The following is a 20290-nucleotide window of genomic DNA, read 5'->3' as shown; positions in this document are numbered from 1 at the left end:
CAGACACTTCACTAAAGAAGATATTCAGGCAACTAACAGACACATGAGGAAACTCTAGAGATCATTAACCATTAGAGAAATGCAAATCAAAACTGCAATGAGATACCATTTCACCTCAACATTACTGATACTAATCCAAAAAACACAAAACAACGTATGTTGGAAAGGTTGCAGGGAGGCTGGAACACTTATATACTGGTAGTGAGAATGTAAAATGGTACGACCACTTTGGAAAATGGCTACAGTGCCTCCTTAAAATGCTCAAAATAGAAACAAATCACCAACTTCATATGGAAAGGGAAGTGGTTGCAGATAAGTAAACCATTACTGAAAAAGAAGAACAAAGCGGGAGGCCTCACACTACCGGATTTTAGAACCTATACACCAGAAAAGAAACTAGATAACTGGGAGCTCCTAAAAACCAAACATTTATGCTCATCAAAAGACTTCACCAAAAGAGTAAAAAAGACAACCTACAGACTAGGAAAAAGTTTTTGGCTATGACATATTCAATCAGAGTTTAATCTCTAAAATCTATAAGATACTGCAAAGTTTCAATCATAAAAAGACAAATAACCCAATTAAAAAATGGGAAAAGGATATGAACAGGCACTTCACCAAAGAAGACATTCAGGCAGCTAACAGGTACATGAGGAAATGCTCACAATCATTACCCATTTAAGAAATGCAAATCAAAACTACACTGAGATACCATCTCACCCCAGCAAGGCTAGCATTAACCCAAAAGACACAAAATAATAAATATTGGAGAGGTTGTGGAGATACTGGGACACTTATACACTGCTGATGGAATGCAAAATGGTACAACCAATTGGAAATAGATTTGGCGCTTCCCTGAAAAGCTAGAAATAGGAGTACCACATGATCCAGCAATCCCACTCCTTGGAATATACCCTAGACAAATAAGAGCCTTCACACAAATAGATACATGCACACCCATGTTCACTGCAGCACTGTTTACAATAGCAAAAAGATGGAAACAACTTAGGTGTTCATCAGTGGACAAACGGATAAACAAATTATGGTATATTCACATAATAAAATGCTACACAACAATAAAGACCAACAATGAATCCACAAAACATCTCATAACACGGAAGAATCTGGAAGGCATTATGCTGAGTGAAATTAGTCAGTCCCAAAAGGACAAATATTGTATGAGACCACTATTAGAAGAACTCAAGAAATGGTTTAAACACAGAAGAAAACATTCTTTGATGGTTACAAGAGTAGGGAGGGAAGGAGATAGGAATTCAAGACAAAGATTATCTTAGGTGAAGGGAAGGACAACACACAATATACGGGAAGTCAGCACCACTGGACTAAACCAAAAGCTAAGAAGTTTCCTGAACACAACCAAACACTTCAAGGGACAGTGTAGCAGGGGCGGGGGCCTGGGGACCATGGTTGCAGGGGACTTCTAGGTCAACTGGCATAACAAAGTGTATTAAGAAAACGTTCTGCATCCCACTTTGGTGAGTGGCGTCTGGGGTCATAAAAGCTAATGAGCAACCATCTAAGATCCAACAACTGATCCCAATCCACCTAAAGCAAAGGAGAATGAAGAACACCAACGACACAAGGAAAATACTAGCCCTAGAGACAAAAGAGGCCACATAAACCAGAGACTCCATCAGCCTGAGGCCAGAAGAACTAGATGGTGCCCGGCTACCACCAGTGACTCCTCTGACGGGCAACAAAACAGAGAGTCCCTCATACAGCAGGAATAAAGTGGGGTGTAGAACTCAAATTCTAGTAAAAAGACCAGACTCAGTGGTCTGACTGAGACTGAAGGAACCCCAGAAGACACTGCCCCCAAACTCTCTGTTAACCCAGAACTAAAACCATTTCCAAAGCCAACTCTTCAAAGAACAGACTGGACTATAAGACATAAAATGATAACTGTGAAGAGTGTGCCCAAGTAGATATGTGAGACTAAATGGGAAGCTCCTGTCCAGAGGCAAGATGGGAAGGCAGAAATGAATAAGAGCTGGATGAACGGACAAGGAAATTCCAGGTGGAAAGGAGGAATGTGCGGTCACAATACAGGGATAGCAACTAGGGTCACATAACAGTGTGTGTATAAATTTACGCATGGGAAGCTAACTTGAGCTGTAAACTTTCACCTAAAGTACTATAAAAAAAAAAAAAAAGATATCTGCAATGAAAAAAATAAAAAGCTAGAAATAGAAATACCATACTATTCTATGAGACCACTATTACAAAAACCCAAGAAAAGGTTTACACACAGAAAAAAATAAAATCTTTGATGGTTACGAGGGAGGGAGGGATTGGGAGAAGAAATCACTGGATAGTGGACAAGCATTAACTTTGGAGAATGGAAAGACAACACACAATATAAAGGACATCAACTCAACCTGTCCAAGGCAGTCACAGAAGCTTCCTAGACACATCCAAAAACCTTGAGGGACTGAGAGCTGGAGACCATAGTCACGGGGGGCATCTAGGTCAGTTGGCATAACATAGTTCATAAAGAAAATGCCCTACATCCTAGAAAATGTTTTACATTCTACTTTGGTGAGTAGCGTCTAGGGTCTTAAGAGCTTGAAAATGACCATCTAAGATATATCTATTAGTCCCATCTGATCCAGAGCAAAGGCGAATGAAACAAACAAAAGACACAAGAAAAATAATAGTCCAGAGGACTAACGGACCACATGAACCACAGCCTCCACCAGCCTATAAGCCCAGAAGAACTAGGTGGTACCTGGTTACACACACACACGACTTACTGAACGTACTGGTCTGACAGAGGTTGGAGGAACCCTTGGAACTATGGCCTCTAGACCCCCTACTAATTCATAACGAAAGCTACTGCCGAAGTCCACTTTTCAGCCAAAGATTTGACAGGCCTATGAAACAAACAATAACAACAATAAAAGGTGTGAGGAACATGCTTCTTAGTTCAATCAAGCATACCAGACCAAATGCACAACACCTGCCCAAAATCAAAGACAAGAAGGGAGAATGAGACAGGAAACCTGGACGAATGGACACAGAGAATCCAGGGTGGGAAGTGAAAGGGGGAGAGTGCTGACAAATGTCATAAAACAGTTTGTGCATAAAATTTTGATTGAGAAACTAACTTACACTATAAACTTTCACCTAAAGCACAATAAAGTTAAAAAAGGAAAAAAAAAAAAGAAAAGAAAATCAGAACTGAAGGATAAGACCCCAAAGACTCATCAAGAATCCAGGGGAAGTTTAACACACCCACACCAAGGCACCCCATCCTGAAGCTACAAAACAGTAGGAATAAGAAGATCCTAAAAGCTTCTGGAGATAAGAGGGGGTGAAGAGCAGATCGCATTCAAAAAATAAAAATCAGAATTACAATGAACTTCTCATTAACAACACTAGGATCTAGAAATTAGTAGAAAAATGTATTAAATTCTACGGAAAAAATTATTTCTAACCTGGAATTCTACCCTAATTTATCAGTAAAGTTTAATGTTGGAATAAAATATTATAGGCATGCAAATAGTTTAAAAGTTTACATTCCATGAACCCTTTCTAAATGAGCTCATAAAGAATGGGCACCACCTAAATGAAGTTATAAACCAGGAATAGGAATAGACAGGATCCAACAATTACGAGATCCAGCATAGGAAATCAGCAAAGGGAATCGCCGGAATCATGATTAAAAGAAATCCCTGGAGTAAAGCTGAGCAGCAGACACTGAGAACATTAAGTCCAGATTAGAACAGGAAAATGGAGGGCTCCAGAAGGTGTGCCTTTAAGAAAAAAGATGGACCTGATAAATGACTTAATTTGTTTGGCCATAATGAGATGTTTACAACAATGTATACACATGTCTGGAAAAATAATCAGTTATAGGTACACACAAAATTAAGCAAATGGTAAAGATAATTCTAAGTATCATCTCCAGAAAAAAATAAAAAGTTACACAAAAAAGGAAATGTAATGATTACATATGTCTTGGTGCTAAAAAAAGAAATGCATGCTTATCATAATATAAATACTTAGTACTGATTTAACCAGATCTTTTTTTTTTTATTAATAAAAACTATGTTTGGAGAGTAAGGGGAGAAGGGTAGTTGTAAGAGAAGGGCAGCTATATAAGAGATACTCCTATACAAGGGAACATATAAGAAAAAAAAAAACTTGAAAAATTGTAGTATAGGCCTTTTATTTAAAAGCATGAAGGTAATCAGTGGCAGGAAAAGTTTAAAGATCTGGCAGTGGTGGTCTCTGAGGGCTGGTACTCAGGAGCTGAGTGGTGGGCAGGGGGGGTAGTTCCTGGTCATTTTAAGTATGGAATATTATTTGATTTTTAAAAATATATTCATAGGCTTCCAATTTTGGGAAGATGGAGTAAACTTACTTATCCTTAATCTTCCCACTAAGTACAATTAAAAACCCTGAGTATTATGTATGAAACAAACCCAAGAAGACTGAAAGGTGGAGAGAAGAAGGCAGACTGACTATGGGACTCAAGATGCAAGAAGTACAAAGTAGTAGTTAGTTCCCTGACTTTTCTTTTTGCCTCATATATTCCAGACTTGGAACTAAAGAAGCCAACAATTAGGAAACGCCAACAAGTACAAACAACAACAAAAAACAAACCTGTTCTCCCTAGCCAAAGGCAGAAAAGAGCCCAGCCTAGCGTGACAGAAAGCTTTTAGAAAATAACTGCTCTACTGCACCCAAACAACACAGAAGAAAACTGCAGCCCACCTTACTCATGTAAGCAAAGGCAACTTGGCAGGCCTAAACTTCCACCCTCACCAAGCTGTAAAGAGATGCCCCAAACCCAGGCACTGAGATGAGCACAGAGGATATAAATTGAAGTAAGATGTGATATATGGCCTGAAAGGCTAGTGGAACATAAAGACAATTCAGTCAGTAACTACTCTACAGTGTAATATGTACTGTGGTGAATTTATGGAGGGATTCGCAATCAGCAAAAGGGAAGCAGAGTAGGAGGAAAGTCTTCTTAGTGGAAATAATGCTAGAGATGAATTTGTAAGGACAGGTGGAACTAGTCAGATGGGATGGGGAGGAATGGGAGAGGGGCATTCTAGGCCAACGGATTAACAAGGATTAAGAACAGAGGTGAAGGACAGAATTGGAAGTAATTGGAAGGCTACAAATAATTCTATCTAACTGGAATAAAGAATGTCTGGGACAGCTGTAGAGAAAGATAATAAGGAAGCAGCTGACTGGATAAGGGCCAGGCAGGGAAGAGTGTTATAGGCTAAGGTGAAGAATGTATACTTTCTTGTAAATCCATGAGTAGCCACTGAAGGATTTTCAACATTTTTAAAGAACACTCTGACAATAATGAGTTGGATGGATTGGAGGGATCAGACAAGTCAGGGATCTGACAGGAGGCTACTGCAGGAATTTAGACAGGAAAGGATGAGCATACAGACCACAGCAGTGGGTGACAGGAGGGGAAGGGTGTGTATAAGTGATATCCACATACATCACATAACCCGGGTCAATTTTACCAGTTATGAAGGATTGTGCGGAGAGAAAGAATGAAGAGAGAAAGAGGAGCCACTCCGAACTCTCATGCTAGGTCCTAGTGTTTAAGTTAATTCTAATTAGCTCTGTGGCCATAGTCAAAGCTCTCTGAGTCTGATTTTTCTCATCTAGCATATGGAAATAGGAATGACAACCAAGCCTATCTCACAGGGCTATTGTATAAAATTAATGAGATAATGGGTAGAAAAGAACTGTAAAAACTGGTGAGCATATTTTGTGTGAGTTTATTACTGCTGTTGTAACAAATTACCACACAGTGGCTGAAAACAATATGGAAATAGGAATGACAACCACGCCTATCTCACAGGGCTATTGTATAAAATTAATGAGATAATGGGTAGAAAAGAACTGTAAAAACTGGTTAGCATATTTTGTGTGAGTTTATTACTGCTTTTGTAACAAATTACCACACAGTGGCTGAAAACAATATATTTATTTTCTTACAGTTCTAGAGGTCAGAAGTCCAAACTGGGTCTCACTGGGCTAAAATCAAGACACTGGCAGGGCTGTATTCCTCTAGAAGCTCTAGTGGAGAATACCTTTCATTGCTTTTTTCAGGCTGCATTCCTTGGCTCAAGGCCCCTTTCTCTATCCTCAAAGCCAGCAGGGTAGCATCTTCAAAATTTCTGATATGGACACTGACTCTCGTGCCCCCCTCTTTCACTTACAAAAACCTTTGTGAGTTCATTGGGTCCACCTGGATAATTCAAGATGCTCTCTCCATCTCAAGGTCAATCTTAATTAGCAAACTTAATTGCCCCCTTGCCATGTAACATAACATACCCATGGGTTTTGGAAGTTAGAACATGGATATCATTGGGGGACCATTATTTTGCCCACCACACAAACAAAAAATTTTAATTTAATGTTTACCTGACAGTCAATTTTTTTTTTCAATTCCACAACTAACATGTGCAAAAGTTGTTTTATGGTTTAAAAGAATAAATTAGAAGAGAAAGTTTTCTAAGTATCTTCTATTATGTCTCCAAGATTTAACAGTATATGTAAAATAACTACAAGCTCAATGATTACTATAGATTTTTATATTTCACTTCATATAATCATTCCCATCTCTTCAAAGACACAAAAAATTTAAAACAAAAATACTGCTGCAAAATCTAAATAGAAATCCTAACCATTCTGTTGCCATGGATTCTATGATAGTATCCTGGCCAGTAAAGAAACAGGTGGCAATACAATGATAGGATTACCCCACATTGTCTCTAATCATACAAATAGGCAAATTTTGAGGCTAGAAATATTGGAAAGGTCAGGTTGTCAGTCAAGCAAAGGGCATTAAAACCTAAAAAATAAAGTACACAGGGCAGTGAGGAAGGTGCCTACAAGTACATAAGAACTCAGCGCCAAGTTGAGGCTAGACTGCTTCCCAGGACCCCTAGAGCAAACCCAGTGCAGAGCAGACCCCTGTATGTCATCTGCTTTCAAGCACATATCTTCTATATGTAAAAAATATGTCATTGTACATTATACCCTCCAGGCCCACACTAATGGCTATTCTCAAAATACAATACAGACACAGGACTGAGCTAACAATTCCTAAGTTATTCATTATTTAATAAATTAAAAGGAAAGTACCCAAAATATCACAAATACAAATAGGCTTTATCTAAATCTAAGAAAGCACAAATAACATATTTTTCCTGGCACTTGCTATCATTTCAACCATGCTGACATCAGGGAATTATTCAAAACAATCTCTAGAGTATCTCATCAAGTCCACAGAATCCAGTTCAGCCTGCTACACCGTCAATATATGCGGTCCCTTGACAAGTGATAATCACAATGATGACCTCAAGATTTTGAAAGATCCCAAAGTCCTTACTGATCATTAAAGAATGAAGTTATAGTCAGAATAATTCAACTAAATGTTGAAGAACTATATTTACTTAAAAACTGGTTATACGTGAATTATAAACACATGAAATTCCTCTGTCATAATATTAAAATATTTATACCACACCTTCTCCTATCACATTACACTCATGTAATCTTAACGACATCAAGAGCAGGGCTCGAGTTTCAAAGCAATATAATTTAATTAAACATTTCCATTCTTTGAAAACAAGATTTTTCCCAAAAAAGTAGCTTTTTTTCTCAATTATGGTATTTGTTTTAACCTACCAAACAGTATCAATGAAAATGCAATAATGAGCTACCCTTTATTTCATCTCAGAATATATTCTTCCTTGAAACTTTACTTATTATTTAAAGAAAGCTAAACAAAGATAGAAAAACATTTTAAAACAGCAATCACTAGTCAATTGTCCCAATAAAGAATCAAGCTTTATGAAAAAAATCTGGAAAATGACGATGATGGTAATACATATAATAATGATGGAGTCAATGATGATGCCAACCATTTGAGTGATTTAGTGTAAGATGCCTTTGCTGAGGAGAAAAAATATCCCTAGAGAAGATGCCATTAAATTCATTCATGAATCATCGTCCTAATTCTAAATGCAGTGAGTGATTTTCAGATTCTACTTTCTCTGAAGGCAACAACGAGCTTTCTAAGAAATGACCAAAGCCATTTAATTACTCATTCTTCCTTTGTGGACCAACTATTCGGGAAAATACACTTCAAATCCATTTATTCCATAATAAGCTTCTTTGACACACTCCCCTACTTCCACACACCTCCCAAGGATATTCTTGTGTAGGTGTAAATTAGATCAATCTCCAATTTCTAAGTCAGAAAAAAACTAGACTGAAAAAATATTTGCCTTGTCTTATACTCTGATGAAGAACACACCAGTATCTGGGGGATTATAAATCCTGTAAAACATGCTTAAAATAGTTTTAAAAGAAGAAAGCAGAAATATACAAAAACTGGTTAAGGCATATTAAGTATTTGAGTTATTTAATAATGGGTTAGGAACAGATTATATGTCTTAGATATACTAAAGAAAATCTGATTTTTAATTCCTGATTGGCCATGTCCAACGGAAAAAGATTTCAGTTTCCCAGACAGAAAATTCAGTATTTTTCACAAATGCCAAAAGCTTCATCATAAAGTTTTCTGTAACATTAGTCAATTCACACATTAATAGGTTTTCCCAGAAGGAAAGAACAAACATATGCTCAATGAATTGGGTTATCAGTTCAAATTTTATGAGCATGTTGCTTATTAAGATAAACCCTACACTATTACCATGTCCTTCGATCATGGCACTGAGGAGAAACACTTAATAATTATATATTGAAAGAAAAAATGACCAATCTTTTCCTGCAGAGAAAGACAGTTAATAAGTTAGACCTTTTAGTCTCCTCTGATATTTTTAGTAGTGAATTAAAAATGATTAAAATGGGGAGGCATTCGGAATACCCCAAATGATCAGATAGAGAGCAAGATATAAAGTAATGCAAAAAGAAACTCTCCACTATGTCTCAAAAGCCAATAAATAAATAAAATAAAACAACCTGAGGTTACCTCAACGTCACTTGTGAAATAAGGATCTCCTGAGTCAAGGTTTCTAAGCAATAGGAAATAGCTAAGGGGAAAAAAAAGTAAGTTTCATAATGTATGTTCCTCGGACAATTCAGTCAATTAACCTACATCTACAGAAGGTCCATCTGGAAGTATGCCACGTACAAGGGAAATTCCAAAAGAAGAGGAAAATAGTCTTTGACCTCAAGGTATTTGCTGCAAGTCAATGTGAAAAAAAGAACAAATTGAATACAACGCAGATAGTCCAACATGAGGAATTCAGGACTCTCAGAAATTATAAATTGAGAAGCTATCAGTATCTGTGTTTGTGGTTTTTTGAAAAGTATTGAGATTTTCTGAGCAACAGGAAGTAAATATAAGTAGGTAAAAACATAAGGACAGAGGAGAATCCAAGAATACTGATAAAAATAGGGAAGTTAACTAAAAGCAGAGAACCACAAGCTTAAAACAGAGACCTGTGGAGACCAATGCTGTAGCAATCAGAGGCCAGAGGTCAAGACATTACAATGAATTAGACCTGCAAACAGCCAGAAAAGAAGGCCCAACTGGAGAATCTGAGTCACAAGGGCCAGTAAAAAATATTATCAAATGGAATGTTTACTAAAATCACTGACATCTTATTTCATAAATTGGAAAGATTACTTACCCGATTAATATGGTTGTTCCTTAAAATAACCTGTAGTAGAGTTTTCTCAAATTCTTCCAACTTCTTGGAACACTTTTTAAGAATATGATTAGATAAGTTATAATCACTGAAGAGCCTAGCTAACATACAAACAGCTTCTGTCCAAAAGCTTGAAAAAGGAATTTGGGGATTACTGTAAAAAGTGATCAGGCCATCCAGCAACTGAAAAACAGAATCAGATACTGCGGAATAGTCATTTTCAAACTGACTTAAACCTGTTTTCAGACTGTCTGATTCTGTCACGTTCTTCAATTCAAGTAGATGTTGCAAGAATTGCATGTGAGAAGACAGAGGGTTTTGCAGAGTGCCACAATGTCTTTTCATAATGGGCAGTGGTGGAAAGGGTGTGAGGGAGCAGCTCTCCATGAAATGCTGGGATGTCTCTGAAGGTTCAGTTTGCTGCTCATTTGATAAATCGCACCCAGAATCTTCCAGCAGCACTGATGTATTTTCAGAGCTTCTAGGTTCCTGAGTCTGTAACTGGGAAGCCAGATTTCCTGAAACAGAAAGGAATGGAGGAATTATCTTTCTCTATCTAAAATTTTTTCATATAAAAGCTAGACACTGATTTTTCCAATTAAAAATGCTGAATGAAGCCTGAAATATACATATCACTTTTAAAACAGTAGTATAAAAACCGAATAGAGCAACAACTGTGAAAGAAGTCACTTTGGCCAAACGTGGAAAAGGTCTTTATTTTCACTGGTAGAAAACGACCGTAATTGACCCATGTATTTTTAGGTTACTATCTCTTATTTACATAGGGTCGCTATAGGGTCGCCATGAGTTGGAACCGACTCGACAGCACTGGGTTTGATTTTTAGTTTTTATCTCTCATTTGGAAACCCTGGTGGCATAGTGGTTAAGTGCTATGGCTGCTAACCAAGAGGTCAGCAGTTCGCATCTGCCAGGCGCTCCTTGGAAACGCTATGGGGCAGTTCTACTCTGTCCTGTAGGGTTGCTATGAGTTGGAATCGACTCAATGGCAGCAGGTTTGGTTTTTTGGTTTTATCTCTCATTTATTCATCTGTACATCAAATCTCTTCCCCACAAAGATATGGATTACTGGCCAACTACGTGCCAAGCTCGAAGGATACAGTGTAGAAAACCACAAGACTATAGCTGAAGGAGGTCACAGTCTGATACAGATCTCAACAGGTAATCACAAAGCAATAAAGTTACTTCCAGAGACAGAGATCTCTGCAGGACACTATGAAAACAGGAGGGCCAATGAACACCCTGCCTGGTTAGATTAGTGCACCCTAGAGGAGGTAATGATGGCTCTAACTTTTAAAGCATAAGTAGGAGTTCAAAATCAAAAGGTCAGAGAATGGAGGAAGGTAAGACTATTCCATACATCAAGGGCTAAGAGCAAAATCACAGAAGAAAGGGCAGAGGAAGCATGGTGTATATGAAGAACCATAAGCAGTTTGGTGTTGGTCCAGCAGACACTATGAGGCAAGGGATAAAGATGAAGAAACACGTAGAAGCCAGGTCAAAAAACACCTTGAAGGACATATTAAGGACCTTAATATTTATCCTGTATGATGTAGAGTGAATGTTCTTCAAACCTGAGTAACAAGATACCCGTTTGAAAGAATCATATACATCCCTAATATAAATATAAACATATGTAAACAATTTATACATACGCATGCGTATTTGTTCGTAAGTTTTTCTCTCTATATATATCTATCTCTATCCATTTTATAGAGTCCATAAAAACATATCAGCCAGCCTTAGTCTATGTCTATAACCCACAGAGTCATCTGACACTGCTGATAAATACCATTATTAAAAGCTAAATCTAATAACTTTAGGTCATTCTTTGACATAGATACCATCATAACACAAACAAGGTTGTTGTTTTATTTTTAAATGATTATCAGCAAAATGAACACACAAAATTAAAAAATTTTGATATTTTTTGAGCAACTTCCTAAAGCACATGCCTATATTCATGGAATCAAGTTTAAGAAATAGTGCTGTCAGCACTGGGGGGCAGGATGAGGCACTAACAAGGTATAATGCAGGAAAGTAACATGGTTTTATTTACACTTCATAAATCACTCTGTTAGCTGTAAGAAGGGCAGATTTGAAAGGGCCATGATGAAACATTCAGAGATCAGTTAAGAGACCCTTCAGTGAGCCCCAATATCAAATGATGAGAGAAACGAACCAAGCAGCTACAGTAGAAAGGAAAGAAAGGGATTTATCTTGGAAAAAAACACAAAACATAATCTGGAAAGCAGCCAACTGACTGGATGTGAGCAATGAAGTTAAAAATAAATTCATTCCATGGGTCTGACTTAGGTGATTCCAAAGATGATGGTGCTACCAACTGGTTTAAGAGAGACTATGAGGAGGTTGGAGCCCTGGTTGGCACAGAGGTTAAGGATTTGGCTGCTAACCAAAAGGCTGGCAGTTCAAATCCACCAGCAGCTCCTTGGAAACCCTATGGGCCAGTTCTGCTCTGTCTTATAGGGTCTCTATGAGTCAGAACCAACGCAATCGTTTTTGTTTTTTTTTTTAGTTATGAAGAGGTCAGGTTTGCTCCTGTAAATAGTTGAAGCAACTGGGGGAAATCTAAGCAGAGATGTTCACCTAGAAACTGGCCACATGAACCTAAAGTTGGAGAAAAGATCTAGGCTGAAAATTCATTTTGGTACTCATCAGTGTGTCGGTGGTGCCTGAAATAATAAAAATGATTATGATCTCTTAGGGGAGAGTACCGGCAGTGAATAGAACAGAGGATCAAAGAGGGACCCTGAGGAGTATCAGTGTTTGAGGGCTAGATGGAGAAAGTACAGTCATTAGGAGACAGAGAAAGAAAAAACAGAGAAGTACAAGGAGAATCAAAATAGGATGGTGTTATAAAAGTCAAGGAAACAGCTTCAAGAAGAACTGAATACAGTACAGAAGTCCAACAAAATAAAGAAATAAAAAAGAATACCTTTTGGAATTGCTAATTAAAAAATCACTGGCGGCCTTATTCTTATAGTTTTTGTCAGTCAAGGTTGTGGACAAAGGCCAGAGTTCAATGGATAGAAAATAAACGAAGAATGGCCACCTCATCGGTAGCAATGCAGACAAATGTGGCATGACAAGTCGGGAGAAAATTAAGCAACTATAATCACAAAGAAGCAGACCTTGGGAATATGCAGAGAGAATAGGAATGACAGGTAGGACATGGCCCTGGAGAAGGTAGAAGAAAACTGAGTCAAGGACCCAGGTTGGGTTACGCTCAATGACATGGAAATAAACTTGCCCCTGAGACTGAATGAAAGAGGATGAGACTGTATAAGGATATAGAAAACTACCCCTGGTATATAGGAAGTCAATAAAGATCTCACCTGACAGTTCATATTTTCTTGAAGTTAGAGGCAGGGGGATACTAGTTGAACAGGGTATGAAAAAAAGAGTGAAAGTGACATCTCCCCACCATACATTTGGAAAACTATTTTGTTTCTTTTTTGTCTGCCAACAAAATTAGAAGCTGATGGGGTAGAATTAGGGGATGGAGCATTGGTTTGGAGTTCACTCATTTCACAAGTGCCTACTGTAACCACTATAGTCAACAGGTATGTGCTTGCTATATATCACTACAATATCTGTACTACAAGCAAGGATGACAAGACTATGTCTCACATACTTTGGACATGTTATCAGAAGGGATCAGTCCCTGGAAAAGGACATCATGCTTGCTAAAGGAGAGGGTCAGCGAAAAATAGGAAGACCCTCAACAAGATGGACTGACACAGTGGCTGCAACAATGGGCTCAAGCATAACACTGATTGTGAGGATGCAGCAGGACCAGACAGTGTTTCGTTCTGTTGTACGTGGGGTCGCTATGAGTCGGAACTGGCTCCATGGTACCTAACAACAACAACAACATCTGTATTACAAGTCATGGAAATAACACAAAAAGTTCACAAATGTTCTGGTACCCGGAACAATGAGCCCTCAGCAACTGCAAGTGGCTATTTCTATACTAACCAGGTAGACAGCCTGCTTATTTTAAGCCAATAAGACATTTTCTTTTTCTTATGAGTAACGATAAACTGGGTTTTTTTTTTAATGATAAACATTTGAAATGACTTATTCTCAAGACATTCACCTCACTCTTCACAAAAAGGGAAGGGGGCAATTGTAATTAATCGAGTAGATTATATTTTTCCACATGGAATTCAAAATAGCTCTCCACTAAGAAAGCGAACAAGTTTAAATAATTCATTAACCTACTTAATTTTCTATCAAAGTAAGCTCAACTTCATGGGTTAGGATTTCAGGAAAGACTTATAAAATTAATCCTACCAACTACTAAGTCGAGAAGCAAAAAGTTGCTTTGTTCTTTATGCTTTCCACTTCCTTTTGGCAAGTACAACCATTCTATCTCTTCTCTTCCATGCACTGATGGAGACAAATGTGAAGACAGTGGTTCTCTCATGTGTATGTTATAGGGACAGGAATACTCAAAACTGGCCACCACCCTTCCTGGCTGCTTTGTTTCTATAACCTCATAAAAGTATGATGAGGTCATGTGCTAGAGACGTCAATTTGGAAAAACACACAGAGAGTAAAAACATATATAAGTTCTACAACAGAGAACCATGTTGTGATTTTATATAATATGGCTTACAGTCTTAACCCTGGTGGCGTAGTGGTTAAGTGCTACGGCTGCTAACCAAAGGGTTGCAGTTCAAATCTGTCAGGCGCTTCTTGGAAACTCTACGGGGCAGTTCTACTCTGCCCTATAGGGTCGCTATGAGTCGGGATCAACTCGATGGCACTGGGTTTCTGGGTACAGTCTTAAAATCCTTAAACTATCTGTTTTAGTTATCTAGTGCTGCTATAACAAAACCACCACAAGTGAACGGCTTTAAAAAACATCAATATATTCTTTCACAGTTCAGAAGGCTAGAATTCCAAACTCAGGGTGCTAGGTCCAGGGGAAGGCTCTCTCTGTTGGCTCTGGGGGAAGGCTGTTGTCATCAATCTTCCCCTGGTCTTGGAGCTTCTCAGCCCAAGGACCTGGTTCAACAAACAGAAAGAAAGACTTCCCCCAGAGCTGACACTCTGAACTTGGACTCCTAGCCTCCTAGACTGTGAGAGAATAAATTTTTCTTTGTTAAAGCCATCCACCTGTAGTATTTCCATTATAGCAGCACTAGATAACAAGGACAGATGGTAAAACATTTTCAACCTCTGACAACAGTCATAAAATTAATATTTATTAATAAAAATAATATTTTAAAATATCCACCTTGCTTTGAATAACATATGATGTGGAAACAGTAACATGCCCCTGTCTCTTTAAATAAGCCTTCCACAAATACAATCAGATTTTACTTATTTGCTTGGATGACTTTTCTCAACATTAATATCAAAGCATAGCTAAGAAAGCATCATCCCCAAAGGAGGGAAGAGAAAATGAAGCTATGGTACTGCAACTCTCTGTAATTCACATTTTTCTCCAGAAAGGATCGAGGTGAAACATAAGTCAAATAAGGCTTCTCTTTTAATTTCTAATAGAGCTGAAGGGATTGAGGACTATAATTTCTCTCCAAGTGACTAGATATGACCTACCTAACATACTTGCCATGGGACTTAAAAGAGACAATAAACTACACACACACACACACACACACACTCACATACACACCGATCAAGCACAGTCTGGCACATATTAAGTGCTCAATAAATATTATTTATCAGGTATTAAGCAATTATAGATAAATTATGCTAAACTGTGAGATTACATGCAAAAGTACACGAAGTAAGACATCAAGGGAAGAGTCATAATATATTAGGGGAATAAAAAAAAAAAGCCACAGACTCAGAGAAAATATTTGCAAAACACATATCTTATAAAGGACATGTATCCAAAATATACAAAGAACACTTAAAACTTAACAATAAGAAAACAAACAACCCAATTACAAAATGGGCAAAAGATCTAAACAGAAACCTTGCCAAAGAAGATATACAGATGGCAAATAAGCATACAGAAATATGCTTAATATCGCATGTCATTAAAAACCAAACCTGTTGCCTTTGAGTCGATTCTGACCCATAGTGACTCTATAGGACAGAGTAGAACTGACCCATACTGTTTCCAAGGAGTGGCTGGTGGATGTGACCTTTTGATTAGCAGCCGAACTCTTAACCACTGTGCCAGCAGGGCTCTATCATATGTCATTAGAGAATTACAAATTAAAAACAACAATAAGATACCAGGACACTTCTATTAGAATAACCAAAATTCCAAACGCTGACAACACCAAATGCTGCTGAGGCTGTGGAGCAACAGAAACTCTCAGTCACTGTTCGTAGGGATATAAAATGGTGAAATGGTACAGTCACTTTGGACTATAGTCGGGTAGTTTCTTACAAAGCTAACATAGGCTTACCATACAATCTAGCAATTGTGCTCCTAGGTATTTAGCCAAATGAGATGAAAACGTACGTCCACATACAAACCTGAACCCGAATGTTTAGAGGTACTTACCAAAAATTAGAAGCAACCAAAATGTCCCTTAATAGGTGAAGAGATAAGCAAAACTGTGACATACGACGGAGTATTATTCAGAGATAAAAAGAAATGAGGTATCAAGCCAGAAAAGACATGGAAGAACCTTAAATGCATATTGCTAAGTGAAAAATCTACATATCGCGGCTTGTATGATTCCAACTATACGACCTTCTGGAAAAGGCAAAACTATGGAGAAAGTAAAAAGGTGAGCGATTGCGAAGTGGTTGACATTACGCATTTGTCAAAACCCACAGGACTGTACACCACCAATTGTGAACCCTAATGTAAACTTTGGACTTTAGTTAATAATGAAATATCAATATTGGTTCATCAGTTCTAACAAACGCACCATGGGAATGCAAGGTGTTACTAACAGGAGAAACTTTGTGCAGGGGCGTGGTAAATACATAGGAACTCTGTACACTGCACCATTTTTCTGTAAACCTAAACTGCTTGGAAAAATAAAGTCTATTTTAAAAAGAATCACAACATAAACTACAGATTCTGTCTAAAACATCCTATGTTCTATCTCACACACTGGATTTCATTGACTGTATCACACTTTGCGAAGCCCTAAACCCTTTTTTTTTTTAGTTCCTTCTTAACCTCACTTGTGATTGCAGAGTGTATCTCAAGCATCTTCAATTCAAGAGACCCAACGCTCTCCAGTCACACATTCTGTCTTAGAAATGACCAGTTCTGGGTCAATAATACATACATATTCTGCTGCCCTCCAAAAAGTTGCTTCCCCATCAATTGTTGATACTTTTCTTCATCTATTTCTACAGTCCCTACCTCACCCAAAACATGGAAACATGCAGAACCAAGTGTCTAAAAGGCATCTTTTTCAGTATGCCCTGCAAGCCCCATAAACTTCGTTTATAAAACTGAACAAATTATCTTCATGCACTGTACACACAAACACACAATTCCATGTTTGTCCTACATGTTGCCTATCTTGGCTGATAGCACAACCATTCCTCCAGTCACATAGGCCAGGGATGAGGGATCATCCTCGGCTCACTTCTCTCTTCTGCTGTCCCCATACAGTGACTATCATGGCATGTTGATTCCACTTTCTGAACATACGTCTGAATCTGTCCTTCCTGAGCACCTTCCTGCTTTAGTCCACACCGTCATCGTCTTCCGCACTGACTAATGCCTTAGCCTCTCCTAACTGATCTGCCTGTCTCTAGTTCCTTCCTCCTCTAGGCCACATTCTGGACTGGCCTGAGAGTCGCCCTGCTCCTTCTCAAGGCTTCCCAGGTTACAGGATAGAGTCCAAGTTTCTTTGCTTGGCCCACAAAGGCTTCCACTGTCTGGTTCCTGCCTACTTCTCCAGCCTTACGTCCATCGCCACCCCTATTTATGGGCAAGCAATACTAAGCTACTTACCCATCACCAAAACCCACCATGCTAATTCATACAAATGTGTATTTGCATAAGTTGCTCCCACTATCTGGTGTGTTCTTACTTATACTGTAACCCAAAAATGTACTATCCATCAACCCTTGCTTCAATCCCCTATGAAACCTTTGTCTGCCCTCCTCCGGCAAAGGAAATCACTCCCCATCTGGCAGTCTTTACCTTAAACTTACTGCTACTGTTGTACTCATCAGCCCGTCTCAAATCTATAACTGACTCTCTGATGGAAAGGAGATCCTTCAGGTACAGAGTTTACCTATCTGGGTATTTCTGTTACTTGATACCTGTCCTTCTACATAGTTGATGTTGTGAATACTTGTTAAAAACAAAAGCTGAAATAAAATATCTCTTCGAATGTACTGAAATGTCACAGATGTGTATGATTTGCATATATCTATCTCAGATGATTTCTTAGCATTAATGATGCTCACTCACATGTACTGATGCACTGAACAACTCAAAAGTCATGTTTACGCCACCTGGTGGTCAAACAGCAAATGCTGTATTTTAAAATACTTCACAATTACATTTTTCTGGTATCCCAGAAATTCACTTTAAAGCAATTGTTTGACTTATGCCCCTGGAAGAATATAGTTCAGCATACTGCAAAACATGTTTGAGAAATGGTGACAAAGAAAAGGCTGCAACTGTGTTTAATCCAACTCTAGCAACCTGCATCACAATTCTAACTTTGAATATACTGAAAGAGACAGCAATATCAAATGCATAAAATTACATGCTAATAGAATGACTTATCTTAGCTGAACTGTCTTTACTGAATGATGGTGCACAAAATGTAACTTACAAGTCACTCTTTTAAATTCCTCCCGCTCTCAGGTGCTCATACTCTGGACTTTCTGTTTATGCCCATTTCTTTCTCCCAAGCCAGCCTCTTGCTCCCCTATACCACACCTTTGGCTTTCTCCACCCACTCCAACTTCCTGGAAGTCCCCGCCTTTCCCACAGCCTCAAAGAGCGCCTTCAGGTAGATGACTGTCAAATAATTATCTCCAATCCTGACCTCTCTCCCAAGCTCAAGTCCCTAGCTGTCTTTGCTTGTTGGTATGTCAACATGACTTTACCTCAGCAATTCAAATCTCATATTCCAAAACAAATGGCCACCTTCACTTACACTTGGTCCAATTCTTTGATAACAGTGCTACCACCTTCCAGCTGCCAACATTTGAAACGTAAAAGCCAGCTGTGACTTTTTCCTCTGCGACCCCTATATATACAATCTACTGACAAACAGTACAGATCCTGCCTCACACCTCTCTGCTATGTGGAATCTTCAAGTTTGTTACCATGTCAGGGCTTTTTCACTCAACCCCTCTATCCGGCATGCACTATCTGCCCCCAGTCCCAATGTCCTCAGGGCTGGTTCCTCATCAGCCTTCAAGTATCTGCTTAAATGGCACTTCTACAGAGAGGCTTCCTCTGACCACTGCACCTGAAGAACCCACCAGATCAATCTCTGTCACGTTAACTAGTAGTCAGCTGCTGCCCACGGCAATCCCACATGTGTCACAGAGGGACTGTGCCCCATAGTTCATAGGGTTGATTTTCCAGAAGTAGATCACTAGGCCTTTCCTCCAAGGGGCCTCTGAGTGGACTTGAACCTCCAACATTTCGGTCGGCACCAAGTGCGTTAACTATTTGTACCACCCAGGAACTCCCTTTGTCACATGATCCTGTTTTAACTCTCTGAATATCACTTATCACTATCTGATCACTTCCTGTTGGGTTATTCTGCATGACCCAGGGCTTCGAACTAGTTCATTCCAGTTAGAACCCCTACTGAAAATTTGCCATTTTCACCTGAAATATACTGAATCAAAATCTACATTTTAACAAGGTCCCCAGGAAATTATTATGTGTAAATTTTGAGAACCACCGCTTTACTAGTGGCTCTCAGGACTGGCCCCTGACCAGCAGCATTAGCATCACCTGTTAGGATGAAAATTATCAGCAGGGGCTCTAACTAGAACAAGCCTGTTGGAAACCCTGGTCTGACCACAAGAATGTGCTCTCCATGAGAGATCTGCTCTTTCTTGTTTACCGTCATATCCATAGAGCCTGGAATACTGAGTAGGGGCACAATAAATACTTACTAAATTAATTAAAAAAAAAAAAAAAAAAACCTTTTTCATAGCATTTTTTTTTCTCACCAAAGAAATTACATGTAAGACTGGAATGACGACAATCATATCCCTGTCTCCAATCTCCTCCATCTCCCAAACAATTTTAAACACTGCTGCCAAATTACTCTGCCTAAGTAACCTTCTCCTTGAGATCACCAAAAGGAATAACTTATGGAAAGCATACCACATGCCCAACCTACATTAACTTTCCTTCTATTTTCCTGTTGGAAAACCTACAAAAGTTTCTCACTGCCCACAAAATAAAGCATGTTTTCCCACTGACTGTCATTCTCACCTCATCTTAATAGACTTCAACCTGTTTTGTCATCTTATTTTCCCGAACAACCCTTCTGCTCTGTATGTTGTTGTACTTACGTACCCTTAAGTCAGATCTGACTCATAGCAACCCTATGCACAACAGAATGAAAAACTGTCCAATGCTGTGCCATCCTCACAAGCCTTGCTATGTTAGAGCCCACTGTTGC

The 20290-nt window shown here is 38.7% G+C and overlaps 1 protein-coding gene across 1 annotated transcript in view; it reads right to left on the bottom strand.

Annotated features, from left to right (window-relative positions):
- MEI4 (meiotic double-stranded break formation protein 4) overlaps positions 1–20290 on the bottom strand; it is a 208477-nt gene that overhangs the window by 155456 nt on the left and 32731 nt on the right. Inside the window, exon 2 of the mRNA XM_023544299.2 lies at positions 9669–10204. Coding sequence (XP_023400067.2) covers positions 9669–10204 — 536 coding nt within the window. The remainder of the gene's footprint in view (positions 1–9668; positions 10205–20290) is intronic.

The sequence above is a fragment of the Loxodonta africana genome, chromosome 1 (genome assembly GCF_030014295.1).
Source record: "Loxodonta africana isolate mLoxAfr1 chromosome 1, mLoxAfr1.hap2, whole genome shotgun sequence".
In the NCBI taxonomy this organism is placed as follows: domain Eukaryota; kingdom Metazoa; phylum Chordata; class Mammalia; order Proboscidea; family Elephantidae; genus Loxodonta; species Loxodonta africana.
Note: the sequence above shows the minus strand (reverse complement) of the source record. Positions and strands in the feature narration are given on the sequence as shown.